This window comes from Sparus aurata, chromosome 2, assembly GCF_900880675.1.
Source record: "Sparus aurata chromosome 2, fSpaAur1.1, whole genome shotgun sequence".
In the NCBI taxonomy this organism is placed as follows: domain Eukaryota; kingdom Metazoa; phylum Chordata; class Actinopteri; order Spariformes; family Sparidae; genus Sparus; species Sparus aurata.
The window spans coordinates 5,206,419-5,228,723 of record NC_044188.1 but is presented as its reverse complement, the minus strand read 5'-3'; the positions used below and the strand labels follow the sequence as shown (position 1 = coordinate 5,228,723).

At 42.1% G+C, this 22,305-nt stretch overlaps 2 protein-coding genes and 1 pseudogene across 5 annotated transcripts in view; 1 reads left to right on the top strand and 2 right to left on the bottom strand.

Moving 5' to 3' along the window:
- Positions 1 to 557: 557 nt before the first annotated feature.
- LOC115576299 (probable ATP-dependent RNA helicase ddx6) lies at positions 558 to 10,301 on the bottom strand (annotated as a pseudogene).
- Positions 10,302 to 13,796: 3,495 nt separating this feature from the next.
- Positions 13,797 to 17,351, top strand: cxcr5 (chemokine (C-X-C motif) receptor 5). Of its 2 annotated transcripts, none has more exons than XM_030395731.1 (2): positions 13,797 to 13,886; positions 16,043 to 17,351. In XM_030395731.1, exon 2 carries the CDS (start codon positions 16,196 to 16,198, stop codon positions 17,102 to 17,104), a length of 909 nt encoding a protein of 302 aa, XP_030251591.1. In that variant the 5' UTR covers positions 13,797 to 13,886; positions 16,043 to 16,195; the 3' UTR covers positions 17,105 to 17,351. The 2 variants fall into 2 exon arrangements, with proteins under 2 accessions (XP_030251591.1, XP_030251583.1); XM_030395723.1 differs by lacking the exon at positions 13,797 to 13,886 and adding an exon at positions 14,281 to 14,539.
- Positions 17,352 to 17,419: 68 nt separating this feature from the next.
- bcl9l (bcl9 like) overlaps positions 17,420 to 22,305 on the bottom strand; it is a 29,975-nt gene continuing 25,089 nt past the window's right edge. For 2 of the 3 annotated variants that reach the window (XM_030395693.1, XM_030395703.1), the window contains exons 7-9: positions 19,790 to 22,208; positions 19,444 to 19,698; positions 17,925 to 19,114 (exon numbers count right to left, since the gene is read on the bottom strand). In XM_030395693.1, coding sequence (XP_030251553.1) covers positions 17,925 to 19,114; positions 19,444 to 19,698; positions 19,790 to 22,208 — 3,864 coding nt within the window. Of the gene's footprint in view, positions 19,115 to 19,443; positions 19,699 to 19,789; positions 22,209 to 22,305 lie in introns of all 3 variants that reach the window. The other variant, XM_030395713.1, reaches the window with a different exon arrangement.

Below are 22,305 nucleotides of genomic sequence, written 5' to 3'. Positions count from 1 at the left end.
TATTTTGTAATCCTTCATGGCCATTCCCCCTCCAAGCCAATTTTTTTTAAATGAATATTCTGCACCACATACACTTCTTTTTCATTTGGGCGTCATGAGTGTACAAAAAGCAGTGCAGTCAGTGTTATTGCATGAACCCATCTCTGTGTGTTAAGTGCAGCCCAACCTGCTCAGGTTGTTTTAAGTGAAGCATCTTTTATCAGCTGCTCTTAGTGAAGCCAGCCAACTTGCAATGCACAGAGAATGAATTCCTGCTACATTTTAGGTCAGATGGTTAGTTTTGATGCATTCGGCCGACATTCTTCAAAAAAAAAAGGGGGGGAAAATAAATCCACAGCTTTCTCCTCAACATTTGTGAACTAATGTAGCTGTGCTTAAAGAGCACGTGGATCAACGTAACAGCTAACCTCCCCCAGCAAAAACAAATCCTCTGCCAATTCAGCTGCACTGCAGCGAGTAGTACTACTACATGATAGAATATTATTTTCTCTTCCGACAACAACACTCACTGTAACTGGAGATCTTTGAGTGCGTCTCAAGAGTCAATTTCACAAGTTAAGGCTGGTGACAACAAAGAATTCATGACTCCAATGCACAAGCTTAACAAAGCCATCTGTCTAGACTGAACACTTGTTAACACTGGTAGCACGAGAACACGGGCAACAATTTAAACAATATCATTTTTAAGTGCAGCTTTGAAGAATTGCACTCGCCATCAAATTTGGAGGGGCTAAAATATTATCAGTGACGAACTCTGCCTCCAAAAACATCCCATGCACAAAGTCATTCAAATGTTTCAGGTTCTAATAAATTCTGCAATTTCTAAAATTATAAATAAATTCACAGGCCAATATTGCAGATCAAACAAACTGGCAATTAAGGAAACAATCTCCAGTGCTAACAAGAGAAGGGGGGGGGAAAGCTTTTCAGTTTGTCAGCCAGCCTTTTGAACTTGTTTAAAACAATCTTAAAATGAAGGTATATACACAAGGTGTAAGGTGCGGCCCACATGTTGGCTGCACGTCTCGCAGAATCAAGTATGGCCATCCATAGGAAAGTGAAACACAGGACATAAAAGGAAAAGAAAAGAAAAAAAAGCGTTCCCTACAATTAAACTCCACCGATACAGGAATCCTCATGACTCATGGTGTTGACAGGCTGCTTATTCATTTTTAGTGTTTTGATGCTGAAGACAGAGGAAAGGGTCTGGGTCTTTTAGAAGCACACGCTTCTTTCACAAGCAACTGGACAGTCTGGCTGTCTCTTGGAAAAAATCCAGCATCTCTGTCCATGGATGTCCAAGTTTGTCCTCATTTGTCAGCCAGACAGAAGTGCAGCTCAGCCAGCAACAGGATCATTCAGACCAGCCTCCCCTCTTAATGATCTCCATTCCTTGCAAATGGATGACCAAACCAAAAACAGTTATGAATTCACCTACGTGGTCGGACATTAAATTAGTGAGACAAATTTTCAATTAGGTGAACGTGAGAGTGTGTGTGGTATGAAGTGATCAAGATGGTGGATAATGGCGGGTTATTACTTTAGAACGAGTTGAACTGCTTGTTAAGGCACTTGATACAAATTGGTTAAAACTTCTAAAATAAAAAGGTGAAGAATGGAGGGTGTCATGTAGCGGTCCTGTCTGTGCTGGCGTCGTGTCACTGGTGGATATGAATCGTCACGATGTGCATTGATATCTTCTCAACTTGGTCCCATGCTTTCCTCCAGGTGCTTATGTCTTCAGGGTGTGGTGGTGCAGCACAGAGCCCAATGAAAGGGCAATGAGTTCTTCCAAAACGCGTCCATCAAAATACACATTCCTTATGGTGGCATCCAAAAACAGGAAGACAGAAACTGTACATTAAAAAAATAAAGAAAAGAAAAAGAAACAAGAACTCCATGACAGGGGGGATGAAAAAAGGTACAAAGGGGAAGGGAGGATGGACTGATCTGTGGAGAGAGAAGAGTGGAACTCAATTAGACCAGAATGCTTTCAAGTAAATAACTAAAGTGCCTTTTACGTTAGGCTAATTTTTATTAGCAATTCCTGCATAATTAAATAACTAAATCATGTGTCCCTTTATAGATCACTTGTAGCCTACAAATAGTCTATGAAAGAGCTAAATTGTATATAATTGATATCCTGATCTGTGTGTGGAAACTGAAAAATAACAAAGTAAAGAAATCATCCTTGATTTCCCTTGAAAAAGTACTTGGATCGCTGTGTACTTACTGGCTCATGGCTTTGACTTCTTCACCACTCTCACTGTGGTACTCTGCCACATATAGGCTCTGTCAATGATGCCAGGGATGGGCTTGATCTCCGTTCCAAGCTGCCTCCTCGATCCCTTTCAGGTTGAAGCGGTCATCGTAAGTGATGAGGTTGATGGCGAGCCCCAAGTGTCCAAAACGGCCTGGATTATAAGAACATGGTTGAAAATGATTGTTTTGTCATGACTGTTTTTTGGTCTATAACAAATCTTTGCAAAAAAAGAGGCTGCACAGCTGAAAAGCAACAATCAATACAGGCTCTTACCAGATCTACCAATGCGATGAAGGTATGTTTCTCCCAGCTTGGGAAAGTCGAAATTGATCACAACATTCACAGCTTGAATGTCAATTCCTCTTGTAAAGAGGTCTAGAGGAAAGAAAGTAAGAATTTAAAAACACAGACCAACACCAAGATGAATGTTAAGTTTCTGAAAAATAAGAACTAGCAGTGCTTTAATCACATCCCAGTGCTCCAAACTGAATCTCAGCAATGTAAACAGCAGTTCTGTTTGCCTCCATCATAAAAGCAGTAAACGTGGACACACCTGCAGAGCAAGTCTAAAGTTGTGTGCATACGTGTCACAAATTTACGAGTCTCACTGTCTTTAAATTCTCACCAACATGTCATTGTAGCAAGAATTCCGTTTACCAAATTCCATTGTCAACACTACACTCTAAACAACCTGTTTGTGTTATCCTACGGGCAACATGAGCTCACTGTGGTCCGTGTCTCACCTCATTTGGCTTTAATCACCGTGCTCGGGCTGACTAGTGCTATATTGTTCCATGAGCTGTGGTGTAATTCCGGTTTATGGCTATGTGGCAACCAGATCTTGAATAAATCTCTCTACGTGGCCTGAAGCCTGAAGCCTGAATAAACATGCCATCCTATGTACACGTCCTCCTACAACCCCTTTGATAGCCCTTTGTCTTTCACCTCTGTGTAGTTTTGTTCATGTAGGCAAATTTGTCCAAGTAAGGAGCAGCCTTTTGATTTACAGAAATCAGGTTCTGTATTTGTAGATGCATTGTGTAGAGTAGAGACAATGACTGGCCACTTGAGGGACACACTCACACAGGGTGAGCTGTACACACTGCTGTGTTGGACACCATGAGCTCAGCTCAAAGCCGAGATTACAACATGTAGCTTTTGAACAAGAACTCAAATTAATGGAAAAAAGGAGCTACAAAAATAAGACACCTCAGGCAACTCTTACACTTTGTGTCCAAGGATCTAGGTCAACTATAATTTGATTGGACATGCCTTGAAAAGTCAGAAGCAAAGAGGGTTGATATTTAAAATCATTTACACTATTAGCTCTGTGGTGAGGCTTTAAAATCTCAGCAGTGAGCATTGAAAACCTCCACATGGAAAATATGGCTCAGACTGGGGCAGAGAAAGTCTGTAGCCGATGTGTCATCAGCCTCACAATAGCTTCGGGTTGCAACAAAACAGCTTTTAGAGTATTTCACAATTCTACAATGCAGCAAATGTGCACACCTGTCTCCACCACTTACCAGTGCAGAACAAGATTCCTGCAGAGGGCCGTTTCTGAAGTCGTGGAACACACGGTTACGATGCTCCTGGAGAGCAGAAAGCGACGAAAGCGTTGAGGTGTCACATTCACTCACAGGCAGACATCTACTTCACATAAGACTATATACAGCAAAATGTCAGTTCACCCTGATACGCAGTGGATTCCAAGGAAGACATTTAAGTTTTTTCAGAGTGGAAAAACACCATGTAATGTGTATAAGGTTCTTTTGTTCTGTTCATACCGATACTATAAGTATATGCCGAGCTTCAAAACTAGGCTGTAATGTAAATGTTACACTATTCAAGGTAACCTGTAAAACGTGTTGACAAACAAGGCATCTCTGTGACCGGACAACAAGGACAGTTTCTCATCGAGAAAAAAAAAAAAAAACTGGCAGTGGTAGCAACACTCCAGAAATAGAGCACTGGTGTGAACTATAGCAGCAGATCAAGTACAGACACATTCCTTTCTTCACAATGCACTACTTAATGCACAATGATAGTAATAGTAGCTGCTTTTCTGGCATGCATCTATCGCAACCAGTGTATTTTGGTCTTAAAGATGGTATTTCTGGAGGCAGTTCTTTGTAGCTGACCTGTCTCATCTTGGCATGAATGTAGAAACATGAATAACCAAGCTGGGAGATCTTCTTGGCAAGGAGCTCCACTCTCTGAGAGGAGTTGCAGAAGATTATAGACTGGTTTATCTGGAGCTGGGAAAAAAAAAAGAACACAGACAGCAATGAACACTGGTGAAACCAATATTTAAATTGTGACATTTTTGTCCAGTGTAAAAGCATTTGATGATGTCAAATCGGCCTTTTACACAGCTGTTTTCATGACACAACAGAAGTTATTTAAAAACAGTATCATTAAGTGTAGAAAGGCAATACTTACCCTGGAGAACAAGGTGTTAAGGCAATGGACCTTTTGCCTTTCAGTTACATAAGCGTAATACTGAGTCACACCCTTCAGCGTTAGCTCCTCCATCAGGTTGATCTCATAGGGTTTCTGCAAGTGCGCACTCTACAAAAGCAGATGGAAACATGAGCGGTTATAATCAGGTTGTGTTTTTTTAGCTAATAAATGATTAAACAAGTACTTAAAACAAATGAGAAACATTTACCATAAACTTCTGCACGCTAAGAGGGAAGGTAGCAGAATAAAGCAGGATCTGCCTCTGTTTGGCCAGAAAGCCCAGTATCTCCTCCATCATCACCACAAAGTCCTGAGACAGGAGTTTGTCAGCCTGTCGAGCAGAGGGAGGAGGGGGAGAGACACATTAAGAGCTGCCTCAATCAAATTAAATTCGTTAAACCCAACAATGTGGGTCCAACAGAATGAAAATAATCTATTTAACCTACTTCATCCAGAACGATCATCTGCACTTGATTGACTTTGGCCACTCCTTTTTTGATGAGGTCTAAAATTCTCCCAGGCGTGGCAATGACCACATGAACTGTCAAACAAATCAAACCCTTGGTTGAAAAAATATATATATGAATCTACACCACACAGAATTTGCAGTAAAGGGTTGCAGTGTTATTACTTGAATCATTGCTATCATAATTGGAAACAGCAACCCATGGCTGCAGTATAGAGAGTTGTATCCAGCACTTCAGGAGAAATTATTTGGCAGCAGCACTTAGCCACAGAACATGTGTTTCGACTGGCTGCCATGTTTCAATCATCAACACCACTTGCCTGCCAATAACTTTAGCAGTACAACCACCAGAGGTATAAAAAAAAAAAAAAAAAAAAAAAAAACTCATCAGGACACATTTCCTGATACGCCATAGAAACAGTGTAGTTAATAATTACAACCTTAACAACATATAGCGCTGTGTTCATGTGATATTGCCATAAAGTTATAAACAGATTGCCTTTTGAAAGAGCAGAGTGCCAATATCCCACCAAAGAGAGCATTATGTAACTCAGATAATGAGAGGGCTCCGAGAACTTTCTGGACTGCAGAGAAAACAAAATGAGCCAAACTGACAGTCGTCATCATCGGTCCCCTTCTTTCTCTCACCTCGCGGCAACTGAGGGTATGAGAAACTAATTATCCTTTTCTAGCATAACTACACTTTGATTCAGGGATATTTTCATGTCAACATTAAAGAGGAACAGTTTAAAACTGTAAGGTTTACCTGTTTCATCAAGTCTCATGATGTCATCACGTAGGTTGGTTCCACCTGTGGTTGCCATGACCTTCACTCCACCCATGTGTTTGCTGACCTGGATACATATTTGGCTTACTTGGAGAGCCAGTTCTCTGGTGGGCACTATGACCAAAGCTGGACAAACAAACATTTTATAAAACTTGAGCCAGCTTTGTCTTGGAAATATAAACAAAGCTTTCCAAAACACCAGTGGATGAGTCACACAAAATGTTAGAGCCTGATTAATGTTGTGCTTTCTTTTATGTATAAACATGCAGTGCAAACAGAAAGTCATTTTACATCTCATCATGTTCAATTACTCCTTTTGTGACACAATGATTCTTAGAATATTTGCCTGTTAATTTTGTCTATTGCCTAAACAATTGATATACCAATTGTTTTAGCTCCAAATACAAGAACCATTGGCTGGGTTTGCACAAAAATGGGCTGTGAATGATTTGCAGTGATACATCCAGAGTTTTTATTCCCATCCTCTTGATGAATGACACTGATGGAGATTAAGTGAGAGACAAGCGTGAGAGACAAGCGTGAGGAAAGCGTTCCTACCTTGTATGCAGTCCTTCTTCAGGTCAATACGTTCAAGTAAGGGAATGAGGTAGGCTCCACTCTTTCCCGTGCCGTTCTTGGCTCTTGCCAAGATATCCCTTCCTGACAGTGCAATGGGAATGCTTTCCTCCTGAGAACAGCAGTAACATCAGATTAATACACAATACCACATGTTATGGCTGGGTCAGTCACTTAACTGTGGGAACTCGGTAGGCTAGGCCAGCTCTCTCAAAATGTTTTTACAATTCAGTTGCTTGGTCACATGTAGAGTGACTGGCTGGAAAGCAAAATATAATTTTATTTCTTTTAGACCTGCGTCAGCAGCTCGTAAACATCCTTTTCAGACACTTTAATCTGATGATGGCACTAGAGGCAAAGTCTGTTGTCAGTGATTACAATTTTTCCTCTGGGGGCCACAAATGTATGCAATTCATTTCATGGCAATCAAATAGTTGTTGATATATTTCAACAACGCTCAAACTCAAAACCCTACTGTGGTACCAGAGGTAAACTCAAGGATGGTCTAAGTCATTACAACATTTAGTCTAGCAACCATGACTGTCTGTGCATAATTTGGTGCAGTTTCATTACAGAGAATTCATGGACTAAATGAAAACATGGACCATCTGGAAGAATGGTCAGTGGATCACCAAAGTTGCTGTAATTCATCCTCTGGGGTCCATGAATGTCTGTACAAAATTGAAGGTCAATCAACAAATAGTTGTCGAGATATTTCAGTACTTCAGACCGACTTGCCAACAAACACTGCCATGCCAGGCTAAAAATAGTCAGGTGAAAAGGCTCATTTTCTTACTGCATCACCCGAGTGAGTCACAAGCCAAACCACATCTTAAACAAAAACGTTAAGATTAATCTTGAACTAGACGCGGAAACTACAATTCCACCATATGAACTCTGCATTTTATGTTTTAATAACACTTTACAGTTATTTAATGATAAACAGTCAGAGTGTGGCCAGTTTACTGACCGTCCAAAAGGGATTAGACTGCAATTATGCTGATCGTTTAATACAAGTAGTACTTTATATCATTCTGATTTACCAAAGGTGTCAAAGAAAATGTGGTACTTTGTCAAAGTCAATGCAGTGGAATGGCTGCCAATATTTTTAAAATACAACCAACTCTAGAATTATCAAAACAAGCACTTCCTTATTCACAAAGAAACCTTCTTGTATAGCTGGCAGAAGGAGTCAAGTCTGAGTAGTGTCTGAAAGTACCTGAATTGGAGATGGCTTTTCCCAGCCCATCTCGAAGATTCCCATGAGCAGCTCCCTCTTTAGGCAATAATCTTCAAACTCATTGCCTTTAGTTGCAGTCACATCCTGTAATGACCATAAAATAGACAAATTAGCATTTGGTTCAGAAGATGTAAATAAATCATCCATTTGGTCATTAAAACAAATTAAACTGTAGATTAAAAGAATTAGCCAATATCAGAAAAATCAGTTCAAAGTGCCTTTTCCTTTCTAAAATAATTGACAACTGGCTATCAACCATCATCAATTAGAAATAGTGTTTCTGAAATCCAATTCTGTAATATGCACCATTTTATAGCTTTAGTAGAAGCAATGATAACTCCAAATAAAACCATTTAATCAACAACAATGAAGGAGCATTCTTATGACCATGTATATACGTTATAAAGGACTACATCACAAGTTAAGCATCCAAGATCATAGCACAGAATGCTTTCTTAGGCATAACAGTTAATATACAGTTACCACTTGATAGTTAACTATGCATATAGAGCAAGGTATTTTCCTTTTTGATCAAACAAACAAAGACAAATGTTTTTATCATTCATCGCCTTCATTATGGTAACAGAAAACAGAATGAATTCCTACTCTTCATATAAAACAGTCCATAACCATAGCTTAGCTGGATTTGCTAGTATTAAGTAAAGGTCAGCAATATGACAGCAGTCACTGGAGCAACTCCTATCCACAGTTTCTACATCCATAGTTTCAGGTTTTTCCTGCACAATAAAAGGAGATCTATCTTGTACCAACCGAAGTTTTCATCCTCATGTCTTTTGGGGGCAATTTTAAATTTTTCTTCCAGTCATCTCCAGGCCTGTGGAGGATAACATTCTTGTAAGTAACAAGTATGACAAAGCAATAATTTTGCAATATTTAGAAGAGGTCCAAATTCTTTGGATTTCTAAAAAAAATAATAATAATCTAACAACTTACTTGATGACAGCGTTAGTTGTTGGGGCAGGCTGGGAATTACCATTGATTGCTCCTTTTATCTGGTTAAGTTGCTGTTGTTGAGGGCCTCCACCTCCTCCTCCACCACCTGGTGTCCCAGCAGGCTTCACTGAGCCCCTGAGCTGTCCATTCTGGTTTGACAAGCCCAAAATCACTGGGTTCTCTGTCCTGACGGTACTCATCTTTACTTAGCTTGTCTTTTCTGTTCCAATAGCAATGAAACCTCTAATAGTCTCTTGTGAGTCCCCTCTGCTGGGACCACTTCAAACCTACAGATTGTCTTTCCCTCTTGAGACTTATCTAATAATAATAATATTAATTATCTAAATATAAATTGTTCAAATCTTCTCTCAGCAGGCTCCTCAACAATAGTGTTGATTCTGGGACATAAAGTGCCAAACAAATTCCTCTTATCAATTTTTTTTTTTTTTTTTTTTTTAGCTTATGAGCATCGATTTCTTCTGGAAATTAGGGCTGATCATAGATATATTCTACCATCGCTATCTGGGAAAAAATATACACCAGGAGGGTTTAGCTAGCAGGTTCAGGTACTGGCCGACTGATTAGCTAGCCATCTTGTGTAGCACAACTGAGCCGCTGCGTCCTTCCACAGTCTTCTCCAACCCTGAAACAAACGAGACACAATGTTAAGAAACAGCATCCCTGAAGGAAAAAACAACATTACAATTAACTGCTTCTGTGTGGCAAAGGGTAACGTTTTGCATTTGGGGTGGTAGTGAGACCTACTAAGTCAATATTTAACGAGCTGACAGCAGACAGCTGGCCTAGCGTCAGAAGTTAGCCGACACAGCAGTGGTGGTGGTAATGTTATTTCATGTTAACCCTTGACACCAATACTGTGGAAACGGCTTTGATGCACGGAAAGTCAAGCTCATCAGTGTCTGAACTCTAAAGTTACCTCCGACTGTGATGTCTAGCGGATAAACACTCAAATACCTGACTGCTCAGTGGCATTTTCTCCCCGTTAAATCAAACCAACTAGAAGGGAACTAACCGCTAACCCTTCTGCTAGCCACCGACATCTGGCTAGCTAGCACATGAAGCTCTAGCGTCATGCTAATGTTGTGCCGTTTCGCCAATCAACGCCACGATACTTGACTCAAAGAGTGTTGAATCCGGTCGCTGCGTTACAACGACAGTGGAAATAACGACTGACATATTTCCCAAGCTTACACACAAACCTAGACATCCACAACCAACGATGATTAGCCTGCGCTAGCTCAGTCGGGAGCATCTGCAGCGCTAGGTCAGCTAGGCAGCTCTGACCAACTGGCGAACGATGGCGAAATAACGGTTAACGTTGCTTGTAAAAATCACCACGAAGCAGTTTCACGTCTTGCTAAGAACCGCCTGAAGGATACATCGCGTCGACGTACACGCATTTACCTTGAATACCTGAAATAACCGGATCTGTATGCGGTGTTTGTAAAGGTGTAGCTGACTACGAGAGAGTCTTGTCAACCAACCGTCCAAGATGGCTTCCACTCGTATTTGAACCCGCCCCCCATCCGACTGATCAGCTGATTTCATTTCAAATCAAGGGTTTACCTTCAGGGTGTCCCAAAAAAACTACACCTTCAGAGTATTTTAAGGCTAAACTCATCCACTCCACTGCATCTGTGGAGTCTGAGGCTTTGTTTGGTGTTGTGTCAGTGTTTCTCTGACTCAGGTACATCCATCTACTTTCTTAATAAGAGTGTACAACCATGCTCAGGGTCAAATATGGCTATAATATGTAATATGGCTCAGGAAACATATAATAATATAAAGTCGCTGGCTGTCATTACTGCCAATACTCACCCTGAGTGTGTTTCACTTGTATGAAGGGGCCAGCTGTCATCAGAGTACTTCCACATTCACACAACACAAACCCGTGCGTGCCTTTTTTTTTTCTTTTTCTTCTCAAATCAAATCAAGTTTGAGTTTAAACACGTGAAGAGTTAAAGGTGATGGAAACATGTCTGTCAGGCCAACAGGAAACTGCCCACATGTGCAGCCCCACCCGACCCCCAAAGTGAGTGAGCCGTGCTATATTTATATTTCTGCTAAGACGTGTTGTTTCTGTCCCTGTCGCCTACAATTTTTTTCTATTATTATTTATTTAAATAATTATTATATCAAGGGATTTAGATTTAGAAGCTCTGCGTTAAGAGTTTTGCTCAAGTTGCTTTCTCCACCTGGGTTTATCCAGTGTACAAACTACCGGAGCCTCTTTTTTCTTTCCACTGCAGCACAAGTATCTCCAGTATATCTTTGTTAAATAATCAATAAACCTTGTCATTGTGGTATAAATATTGCAATCAGAGCACAGAACTGGCACCAGTGGCATAACTGGACCTCACACCAATATGTGCTTACTGAAGTCATATTCAGGTGATGTTTGTGAAGGTGTGCAGTTGGTATAAATCAAATAAATCTGAGCGCTTCAGCGTAATTGCTCTCCTGCTTGTCAACATCTGGAACTCGGAACATAAATGCTTTTTTTACTCGTTCACTTTTCTACACTGCTCCTTTTGAGAAACCTTTCATACTGTGAGCTTTTTTCCTAGATTGTGATAATTGTTATACTACATTGTTGTGATTGTTTGGGATTAGAACTTAAGAAGATGGAAATAATCATCAGATAAAACTCAAATCGAATTACAGTGTCTTCATTTAATGTACAGCAAATGACCACCTCTTATTTTAAATGTCACTATTTCAACATCAGTTACTGTATTTCAGAAATAAATAATAATATCAAAGAAAAAGTATTGTCTTAATTAATCGTCCAGAAATATAAACATATATACAAGTGCAGAGTGCAAATACAAGTGCAAATTATATACAGGTATAGTTATAGACTGGGACATGAAACAAATCAGGACTATTGGCTCACAAAGTTACTCTTCTGTGTGCACTAGCCGAATGTGGGATCGATGCAGCAATCTAGACTTTATGCTGAACCCCCCATTCTCTCTCAAGCCACTCCTCTTCACCCCCCTTCCCCTCTGTCCCCCTTCTCTGCATCTACTCCTCCCCCCCCCCCCCCCCCCCCCCCCCCCCCTTGCTCTCTCTCCTCTCCTCCACTCCCTCCTCCCCCCTCGCTCTAAACTGCCCTGTTTAGATGGATGCAGATGGGTCAGGTGTGCAGTTCATCTACACAGACTGCAGTGCCAGTTCTTCAGCCTCCTTTTAACTTGTACACGATCATAATGGAAGCTATGTTTGCACATCACACACTTGATAATTTTTCCGAACTCTGGCTTTTTTGCATGTGTTACAAGACGCTGGTGGCTTAAGGGCAGGGTCTTGGCTGCGGGTCAGAAGTTCTAGCAAGATACAAGAGTTTTTCATTGCAAAACCAGAGAGGCTAACCTTTGCATTCTTGTGAATGTTGTTGACCTCTTTGGCGTAGCACTCCCTAGCCATTTCCTCCTACAGCTGGAACCTGTATGTTGGTGTCATCGTAGTGCACGATTTTATTCAGGGGGGTTTCGGATAAATGGTCACCATTACCTGTACACACACACTATAAAATGTTGTGCTGGTAATCCTGCCTTTCCTGTGAGTGTGCCAGTCTTGGGACTTTGCCTGCTGTTTTGTTTTCGCTTCTAGTCTCTCACACTGGTCAGGGTGGATGTTGCGCTTTACGTTGAGGTAAGCCTCTTCACATTTCTCAGCTATGCCAACTGGGTTCTGCTGTCCGAGTGTGGGGTCGTACATGGCAGAGAGTGGCTCTGGCAACTCCTTTCGGAAGATCCTCTACTAGCTCACACTCCGATGCAGCGTCAGTCTCACTGTCCTCCATGCTGGTTAGAATGGCAGCGTAAACCTGGGCCTGTTTCAGGAAGCAAGTTTAACAAACTCTGAGTCAAAACCTGAACTCTGAGTTGACTTACCCTGTGAAGTGAAACTCGTGAGTTTTCAGTTCCAGAACAGCTGATCCGAGTTAGGTAAGTCGACTCTGAGTATGTTAACTCTATGTTGTGCTCGTGCCTGACAACTAGTAAAAAGCCATCATCAATGGAGCTGAGATACTGTGATTCACCATAGCAACGGGAGAAAACAGGAAGCAGAAATTTTCTGGGAAAAAAAAAGTAACACAGCTGCGGCCGTAATAAAAATCACTGACAGAGTTTTAGATGTGGTCGTCTTTTCATTTTGGATTTAAAATCACTTTCTTTTATATTAGCCTTTGAGGAAGTGGTCGAATGTTGTTAAATGTTTTGTTTGATTTTATTTGAGGCTGTTTTATTTGATCTAAATCAGCTGAAAATGACATATAGAAACAGTCTCACGGTGGCTCCTCACTTTGGTTTTATTTCACATATTAAACAAAGGAAAAGTTTATTCAGTGGATATTTTAACTGGTAGTAGCTTTTACCACCAACAGATGCTGTTTAACGCACATCTGTGTCCTAACATCCTGCTGAGGAGTTGAACATGAAGTGGTGCTCACCTCCACCTCCAGCACGTCCGACAGAGGCAGAGGAGCTGGTCCTGAGTCAGGTCGCTGGGTGAGCAGAGGCTGAGGGCGTCACTCACCCCGAGGACCCAACATTAGAGGCAGACACACACTTACTGTCTACAGATTCAACTAGGAGTCATTTAATCTTACACTCAACGCGGCTAGAAACACGGATTTTGAAATTATGTTGTTGGAAAAAATACAGTAGCTATACTGATGATTACTTTTGTAGTTATCTCTGGGAACTTAAAGAAAGCCCAGTGAAATGTGAGTTATTTCTCTTTTTCTGGCTGCTGGAAGGTGATTGATTAACCTGCAGTGATTTAAAAAAAAACGAAGAGGATTGTTCAGATCTGAGAGCACGTCAGCGATGACGTGTAGCCTGATATTGGCTGTGCAGCCGGAGAATATAAATGACGAACGGATGAGAAGCGCTCTGCTGTTCGGTTCAGTCCTCGTCAGGGAGTGAGAGCTCATCTAAATGAATCTAAATAAATCTAAATTCTCCTCCTGGTGTAAAACTATGTGAATTATTTCTGCTTCAACATGATCAGACTGAGAAGGGAAGGACAGCCGCTGTCAGACAGCTCCGTCAGACTCAGGGTTTTCTTCAGGTAAACCTGCCAGTGAGCAGGTTATGTTCACAGAGTAAGTTACCGCAGAAACAGACCCAGAGTTTAAGTTACCTCTCTTTCTGGAAATATAAAACTCAGAGTTTCTCTCATCTCAGGGTTAACAAACTCAAGAGTTTTCACAAAACCCGCTTTCTGGAACGGGCCCCTGCCACGTCGTCCTTCCATTCAGCAGCGCGCGTATGGGTGGGTCAAGATGGTCCCATCTGATAACGTCAATTTTTTTTAAATAGGCAATCACACTATCACTCCACTCCCATACTGCGATAAATTCTCACCTTATTTAGCCAATTTGTGTACGATAACGATAGCCAAACAAGCCTAAACAAGACCAGCGTGCGGGCGTGCCACTGTGTTCAAAACGTTTCTTCTGCCGCCAGTGATCGCCCCGCCCAACCGGATGTTTACAATCTGTGAAGGGGTATTCAGATTTGAATCACTGCTCTTGTATCCTCACTAAAGACATCCTGATGTAAAGCATCTGCCTGTTTTGACTTTGTGTGTGTCATCCAAACGCACCCCCAGTGGAAGATATCACCAAAGCAAATATAGAAGAACCCGCACAAACAGGAAGCACAGGCACTTTTCCACCACGCCGTTCTGCGCTATACGTTCAAGTGACCAAGATTTTCCGACATGGCTTACACAGTGTATATTCAGGATGGTTCGGTGAGACAGAATTAATATTTTTTTATTCTTGATGGTGAATTACTTTAGAGGAACTACTGTCTTTTAAATATCTTTGTTGTTCTAGCTCGAATAGAGGGGCTGTTCTGCTCTTATTTTAAGTTTAGTTCAAATGTGGCATGTGTGAATTAAAATGTGTATTAAAATGTGTAGTACTATATATAAGTATTTGGTGTCACAGTGTGTTACATTTTAGAAGTAGGGATATTTATTCTGTATTCAGATGCCGTTTTTAACTGCTCGTGGACACTTTCCAGCAGCGAGTTTTATGTTTAATATTGCTTAATATTAATGGTTTAATATTTAATATGCATTACTCTTAAACATTATCTAAGCCTCAGCTGCATCATCAGGCATCTTAAAGAAAGAGATCTTAAGGTAATGAGCAACATGTAGCAGCCTAAGATTGAGACTCAACTACAAAAAAAATTGGATTTGTTACAGTAAATTAAGAAACATAAACCAGTACTTTGAATTACTGAACCGTATAAAGTGCACCGAAACAGATGTGTTACATTGATGCATAGCTTCATTTCCTGTTGACTCCCAAGAGACATTCAAGCGAGGAATAAATTCACAGCTAAACATCCTTCTGCATTTTTTTTTTTTCACGAGATGACAAATTCATTTATCAGCACACTGATGTGTGATGTTAAAACAACATCATTTAACAGAATTAAATCATATCTGTGGTTATTTTATATTTCAAATCACGGGCACGTAGCACAGTATGTATATGTGTGATGACATATCTTGTTTGGGAAACTACATTTTAAAATGTCGCTAAACCATCGCAATATAACAAGTTACAATGTAAGTTATTATAAAGTTAGGCTCAATAACATCGACAGTAATGGCAGTGTAAACATGACTATATCTAGATATCACTGAAATATTTACTTCTCTGTCTTTACAAATTTTTTTAACAGTTTCTTTAAAATACTCAAGTAACTGTGGCCCAGAATATATTCTGCAACTAGTATTACATTGGAATGCAACGCAATTCAAGTGGATGCATTCAGTGTTTTTGTATGTAAAATTGTGACTAATTTTTTTTTTTAGCAAATTAGTAAAAGTTATTCTTTCACCACCTATTTTATTCCTTTGTATTCATATGTACAATTTAGGGTTCAACAGCTGCAATTTCCCCACCAGATGTAATATTAACTTAGTTGCTGATTGGGGATAAAAAAAATCAGAAGTATACAGTCATCGTAGGATGTTTTGTCATTTTTGCCCTAAAATACATCCTAGTTACTGTAAAGAGGAAGTGAAAATTATCCGGTAATACAGTGTTTCCTGCCCGACAGATTTAATGAAAAATCTGAAAGGAACAAAAAACATAATCAAAGTTATCGTTATCAAAAACAACTGTTAGTATTTAGCCAAAATTAACCGAGTACAATTGTGTATTATTCCACAGCACACAGTGTTCCTTGAATTGTGATGTGGTAATTAAAGTCCCTCTTTTCTATTTTTCCGCAGTCAGAAACTTATGAGTATGATAATGACTCAATCTACACATATGCCGATCCAGAAAGCATCTGCGAGGACCTGAGCCTGCAAACCTTTCAACTCGTGTTCCAGAATGTGCTGTACAGCCTCATCTTTCTGCTGGGTGTGGCAGGGAACGGCCTGATGATTACAGTCCTCTTTAGACGCTTGCGCTTCCTGCGCATCACTGAGATCTACCTACTGCACCTCGCCCTGGCTGATCTCCTGCTCCTTTTAACATTTCCCTTTGACATAGCGGAGAACGCCTCTGGTTGGTTGTTTGGAAACTTTCTCTGCAAGCTGATGGGCCTCGGGAAACAGCTCAACCTCCTCTGTGGAAGTTTCCTTCTAGCTTGCATTGGGTTTGATCGGTATTTGGCAATCGTTCATGCTATAACTAGCATGCAAAGTCGACGTCGAAGAACAGTGCACCTGACGTGCACCTTGTTATGGCTGGTCTGTTTGGCTTTATCGATGCCAAATGTTGTGTTTCTTTCTGTGAAAGGGGACGGCACAATCAATTCAACTTTCTCTTGTTCCTTTCATGATTATCAAATCCATGCACACAATTGGGTTCTGACTAAAAGAGTCTTGGACCACGTGTGCTTTTTCGTCCCTCTGGCCGTAATGAGCTATTGTTACACAGCAGTGGCAGTTACTTTGATCAAAAGCCAGAAAAGGCAAGCAAGGCACGCAGCAATTCGACTGGCTTTTCTTATCACACTCGTCTTTTTTTGTTGTTGGCTACCATATAATATCACCTTACTGATAAAAACTATGGTAGACCTGGAAGTTATCTCATATCAATCATGTAACCTTTATGTTCAACTGGAACCAGCTCTTCATGTGACGAAAAGTCTGGGTTTCTCACACTGCTGCCTGAACCCTTTCTTGTACGCCTTTGTTGGGGTCCACTTTCGCAATGAGCTGATTCAGTTACTTTGCAAACTGGGCTGCAGTCGTGTTTGCATGCCTTTCATTAGAGCTCAGGTTCACAGTCGACCATCCACTTCGGATGGAGTAACCACCACCAGCTCCATCCACATGTATTAACTCTTGTACAATAACAGCTGTAACTAACATGCTTCTGTTCTACAGTGAATTGTTTGAAATGCTGGAAAATGTTTGAATTTTATCAAATGTTCTGACAATATAGTACCCAATGCTTCTTTGACTGCATTTAAAAGATGTTTTATTTACCCAGTCAAGAAAAAAAATGTTATCGTTAGCCGAAATCTGCTTTTGCTTGTATTTCAGCTACTGCTAACTGAACGTAATAAAGATTTCATATATACAGCAACCATGTCCCTGTGTCAGTGTTATCAAACAACAATAATTGACAACACAATAACCAAAACTAAAATCACCTTAGAGATCAGTATTATTCTATTTTTTTAGACTTCTATTAAAACACAGTTATACAGAACAACTGCAAACAATCACAAATTGCATCTTATATACAGCAAGTATATATATTATGTATATATATATATTTATATAATTCCTTTGCACAACAGTTTGGTAGCTGGAGAAAATAAATCAATGATATTAAAACAAATAGAAATTTGAGGCACTCCTCTCCTGACTGTCACTCTGTTCCCACAACAAATACACACATCTTTGAAATATACATATTTTACAGTATTTTTAGAAAATGGCTTCAGATTTGTTATTGGACCGTGTTACAGTGCTTTTAAATATTCAATATTTTAAATCAGTTGTACCAAAATTTGAGTATCACTGATTTATTGTTTTTACAGTTCCTCTTTTCATACAACTGCAGGAATAACATTAATGAAAAAAACTTGGACACAATGGGAAGGGAACCTAGTAGACACTTTTTTTTTTTTTTTTACAGTTTATGTGAATTGGGTCAGAATGGCATATTGGCCATACCTCCGGGGCCATAGCCAATGGGACTGTCCAGAGACATTCCACGCTGTCTGAGAGACTGGGGGCCCATCATACCAGACTGGGGGTGAGAAGGGGCCATCATGGGACCCTGAGGGGACATTAGAGGACCCTGGGGGCCAAATGGATCCCCTGGAATTGACATGCCTCGTTGTTTAGCCTGCATCATCATAATGTTCTGCTGTGTCATCAGATTGTGTGGGTGCTGCTGGGAGGACATCATGCCAGGGTATGGGTTGGAAGGATGGTGGAGAAGGCTGTTTGCCATCATGGCCTGCTGTTGCTGGAGTTGCTGCTGAGGCATCATGCCTGTCCTTCCAATCATATGTCCAGGGGGGCACATAGGGCCCATGCCCCCAGAAACCATACCCCTAGAGCCCCCCTGAGGAATGCCCATGCTTTGGCGTATTCCACCATGTGAGGGGTGAGGTGGCAGCTGCTGTTCAGCCATCATATTCTGTAGGTTTGCTAAGTGGGGGTTTGATGAAGGGCCACTGCTGTGTGGGGGGCCAGAAGAAGACAGCTGTTTGAGGAGCTGCTGTGGAGTAGGTTGCTGGGATGGTGGCCCCTGATGTGGATTTTGATGTGGCTCACTCTTTGGGAAATACTGAAGAGTGCTACTGGGCTTATCAGAAGGAATGATACGGGAGAGATCAAATTCAGGGATCCCTGTGTGAGAGGGTCGTATGACTTCACTTAGATCTGGGCCATCCCCCATGGGCAATGATGCAAATGAGTCTGAGGGGTGAGAGGGACGTTGAAGAGGATGGCCTTTGCTAAGCAGGTGTAACTGCTGAGGTGGTAGAATATCCTCATTAGACTGAGAGAAATTCTGTGACATTGCTCCAATTGGTGAGTGCATGGGCCCATGAGGTGTTTGCTGGATGCGAGGAAAACCTCCCATCTGGTTCTGAGATATAGGTGAAACATTGCAGGGCCCCATTCCGTCAGGTACGCCTCCTCCCATCATGGCAGAATTCATGGAAGGCATGCCCATTTGGTTTGGGGATGAAAGCACAGGTCCTGAGGCCTCATGGGACATGTGCTGCTGACCTTGGCTTACAATACCCATGGGGCTTTGTGGATCGCTGTGGGGACCAATGGAGCCCTGGGAGACAAGTATCTGCGTCGTCTGGGGGTTCCCCATGTTTCCTGGTGATAAAACACAGCCAGCATGTAAAAATTATTAACATTATTATATCAACACATTAAACTTAAATATTATTTGGAGGTCTATTTTCAAATAGCACTACTACAATACAAGAGTTTAGAATGAGAAGCCGAGAGCCTGAAAATTCTGTGTTGCTCCTCCTTCTACAAATTTACCCACTTCATTCATTCATTCATTCATTCATTCAGTTAGTTCATTAATCTTTTTCTTATGGCATAGCAAAACCTAAATGACACACTGCACCAGGGCCATTCTACTGCTTCATCTCTGCATAATTCCAAACGGTTTACAGTGTTTTCTGTTTTCCTACCTCCAATGCTGACACCAGATAGAAGGGGTCGATCCGGCAGCATCTCATCATCGGAAGTGGCAATTGTTTTGATTGCATCATGGTAGAGAGGAGTAGAACTGGGCATGGCATACTTGGACATTTGAGACATGATGAGAGACAAAGGATTCTGAGATGGAAGGGCATTGGGAGAGGAAGTAAATGGCATAGTAGGATTCATAGATCCTGGCTGGCTGATGGGGGTAGAGTTGGAACTCCTTGGAGGAAGCGATTGGCCTGCAAGGAAAATACAAAAACAGTTATGGTCACAGAAATACAAGTATTAGCAATAATGATAAACCAGCTTCATCTTGGATTTTGAGTGTACCTGTCTCGGTGGAACTACTTCCTCCATTGCCCACTACTTTACCACTGGGTGGAACACCTGGACTTGGAAGAGCTGTTTTCGGAGATGCCCACCCTGGAGAGCCAACAGCCATGGCTGGGGACTTCAGCCTTCCAGGAGAGGCAGATGGAGAGTGCAACACAAGGTTGGAAGACCCCATTACCTGGGGAGACTTCATGGAAGCAGATGAAGGAGTGCCAGCACCAGATACAGGGGGAAGAGGGTGATGCCCAGCAGAGGAGATCTGTGAGGGTGACTTCAGTCCTGGAGCAGAGGGGGAAGGTAGAAGAGGAGATGGCTCTTGGTTGAGGGATGGAGATTTAAGCTGATGAGGAGGAGGCACTGAAGGAGAGGTCAGGGGGTTAACATTGATTGATAGGTCAGATTGGTGCCTTGGACTGAGGTCTGGTCCCCTGAGTCCTCCAGTCATAGGCATATGACTAAGCCGTGGTGTACCTCCCATTTGATTTGGACCTTGCTGGTCAGGCCCAAACATCTCAGGACCAGACTGTTGAAGATAAGGTCCTTCCACCTGTCCACCAGAGAAAGGACCTTGATTGGGATAATGGAAGGGACCATCAGGTCCTGGGATCATTCCCTTATTTCCTCCTCTTCCATTATGTGAAGCTCTGATTCGTGCAATCTCTCCAGGGCTAAACATTTCACCTAAAGATAACCCTCCTGCAGGACCTCCTCGGAGCTTCTGAGATAGCATCATCTGCTGTTGCTGCTGAACATTCATCTGTGGGTTCATGTTCATTGTGAGGTTGCTACCCAGAGGAGAATCCACCAAGTCTCTCATCTGAGGACCCCCTCCAGGAGAGCCCATAATCTCCCGTGAGCCAGGAAAGTCCATAGGATCACCTCGAGAAGAGGGTGGACCCCGGCCCATTGCCAAATTAGGAAAGTCTGGATCCCCAGGGTTATCCATAAGTCTTGAGCCAAGGTTGCCCTGTTGCTGCTGCTTAGCTAATCTGTCAAGTTCAAACCTAGGAAGCCGCTGCATCTGCAACTGCCGTTTTTCCATGATGCGAAACATTTCCTCATGCGTTAACGTATGCTCTGGGTCACCTTGTAAGTGCTGGGGAGGTCCACCAGGGTAGCAGCCATGAAAGGGACCTCCACCACCCATGTTGTTTGGCATATCATCCAGCCAAATCATCCCTGGCCTGCTGGGCCTTTGGGGACCTAGACCCTCTACTGATAAAACTCCCCCTGTACTACCAGGAAAGCCACCTCCCCCAGGAGGCCCTCTCTGCATCTGTCCCAGGAACCTTGGGCCACGTGGTCCATCTTGATGAATGTCTATCATTCGTGCATTTCCACCCATTCCTCCACCCATCATATTGCCAGGACCCCACTGCTGGTCTCCAGGTTTGCTGTGGTAGGGAGGAGGGGGTCCTCTCATCATCATGGGACTGCCATGCATGCCCATCTCGGTCATCATTCTAAAGTGCTGGGGATGTGTGGGGGGTTGAATATCCTGTTGCCGTCTTTTCTCTAGGTAGTATTCTTCTTGAAGTTTCCTCCACGCCATTTGCTCTGGTGTCAGCCCTTCTGGTCCAAGTAAGGGACCCATGTCGCCACCAGGTGAAGACAGCTGGTGATGGGGGTGTTGTGGTATGTTATGGTGAGAATCCATTTGAGGGCTATCAAGGGCAGGTCCACCGAGGGACTGTGTTTGAGAAATAATGGACTGGAGCGGTTCTTCATACCTCTTCATCCCTCCAATTGGAGCCAAGGCTGACGATAGCATATTACCACTACTGCAATTTCCAGAATTATTAGTACCATTATCACCGTCCTCGAGAATACCACTCCTATCAGTACTATTATTATTATTTAGGTTGGAGGAGTTACTACTGGCATTGTTATTGGAGCCTCCTGTTTCTCCAGGGCCACCACTTGCCCCACTTCGCAGAAGCAGCCTCTCTATATCTCTCAGGGTCTGCAAAGAGCGCTCCCTGTGCTCCAGCTGCTCTTTGGACAAACCATCTGAGTTCCCTGGGCCACTCCTCTGGCCTGTATCACTCTGTAGGTGTGCAGATAGGATGGAGGGACTCCCCGATGGAGAGACAGCAGCAACAGGAAGAGTCATAACTCCTGCACCTTCCCCATCTCCATTTCCAGGGACTGGACCTGCCGGTGTGGCTGTGCTTCCTCCATCTGACCTATGGCCGATGATGCTGTTATTACTGGAGGCTCCACCAGGTCTGGTCTGAGAGGATTCATTATCAGAGTGTCCTGCTGATGACGGTGTCCCTACAGGATGCAATGGGCCTACAACTCCTGCTGAGGCTGGCCGTGGAGTTCCACTTTGGGATTTAGGGGTGCCTATGGGTGGAGAGCTGCTGGAGTTTACCTTCTCAGATGGGTTAGGAGGCTTCGCTGATTGGTGGCCCTGTGGCATAAAAAAAAGGACAAAAAAAAATGAAATTATATTATAGCACATTATTGTAATTTTTAATAGAAGTATTATTGTTGTTTATTGCTTTTAT

Bases quoted from the DNA above. Each gene is read 5' to 3' on its own strand.
- cxcr5 (XM_030395723.1), top strand. From the start codon at position 14,507: ATGGCTTACACAGTGTATATTCAGGATGGTTCG. The intron at 14,540-16,042 runs GTGAGACAGAAT...ATTTTTCCGCAG, and splicing joins TGTATATTCAGGATGGTTCG to TCAGAAACTTATGAGTATGA.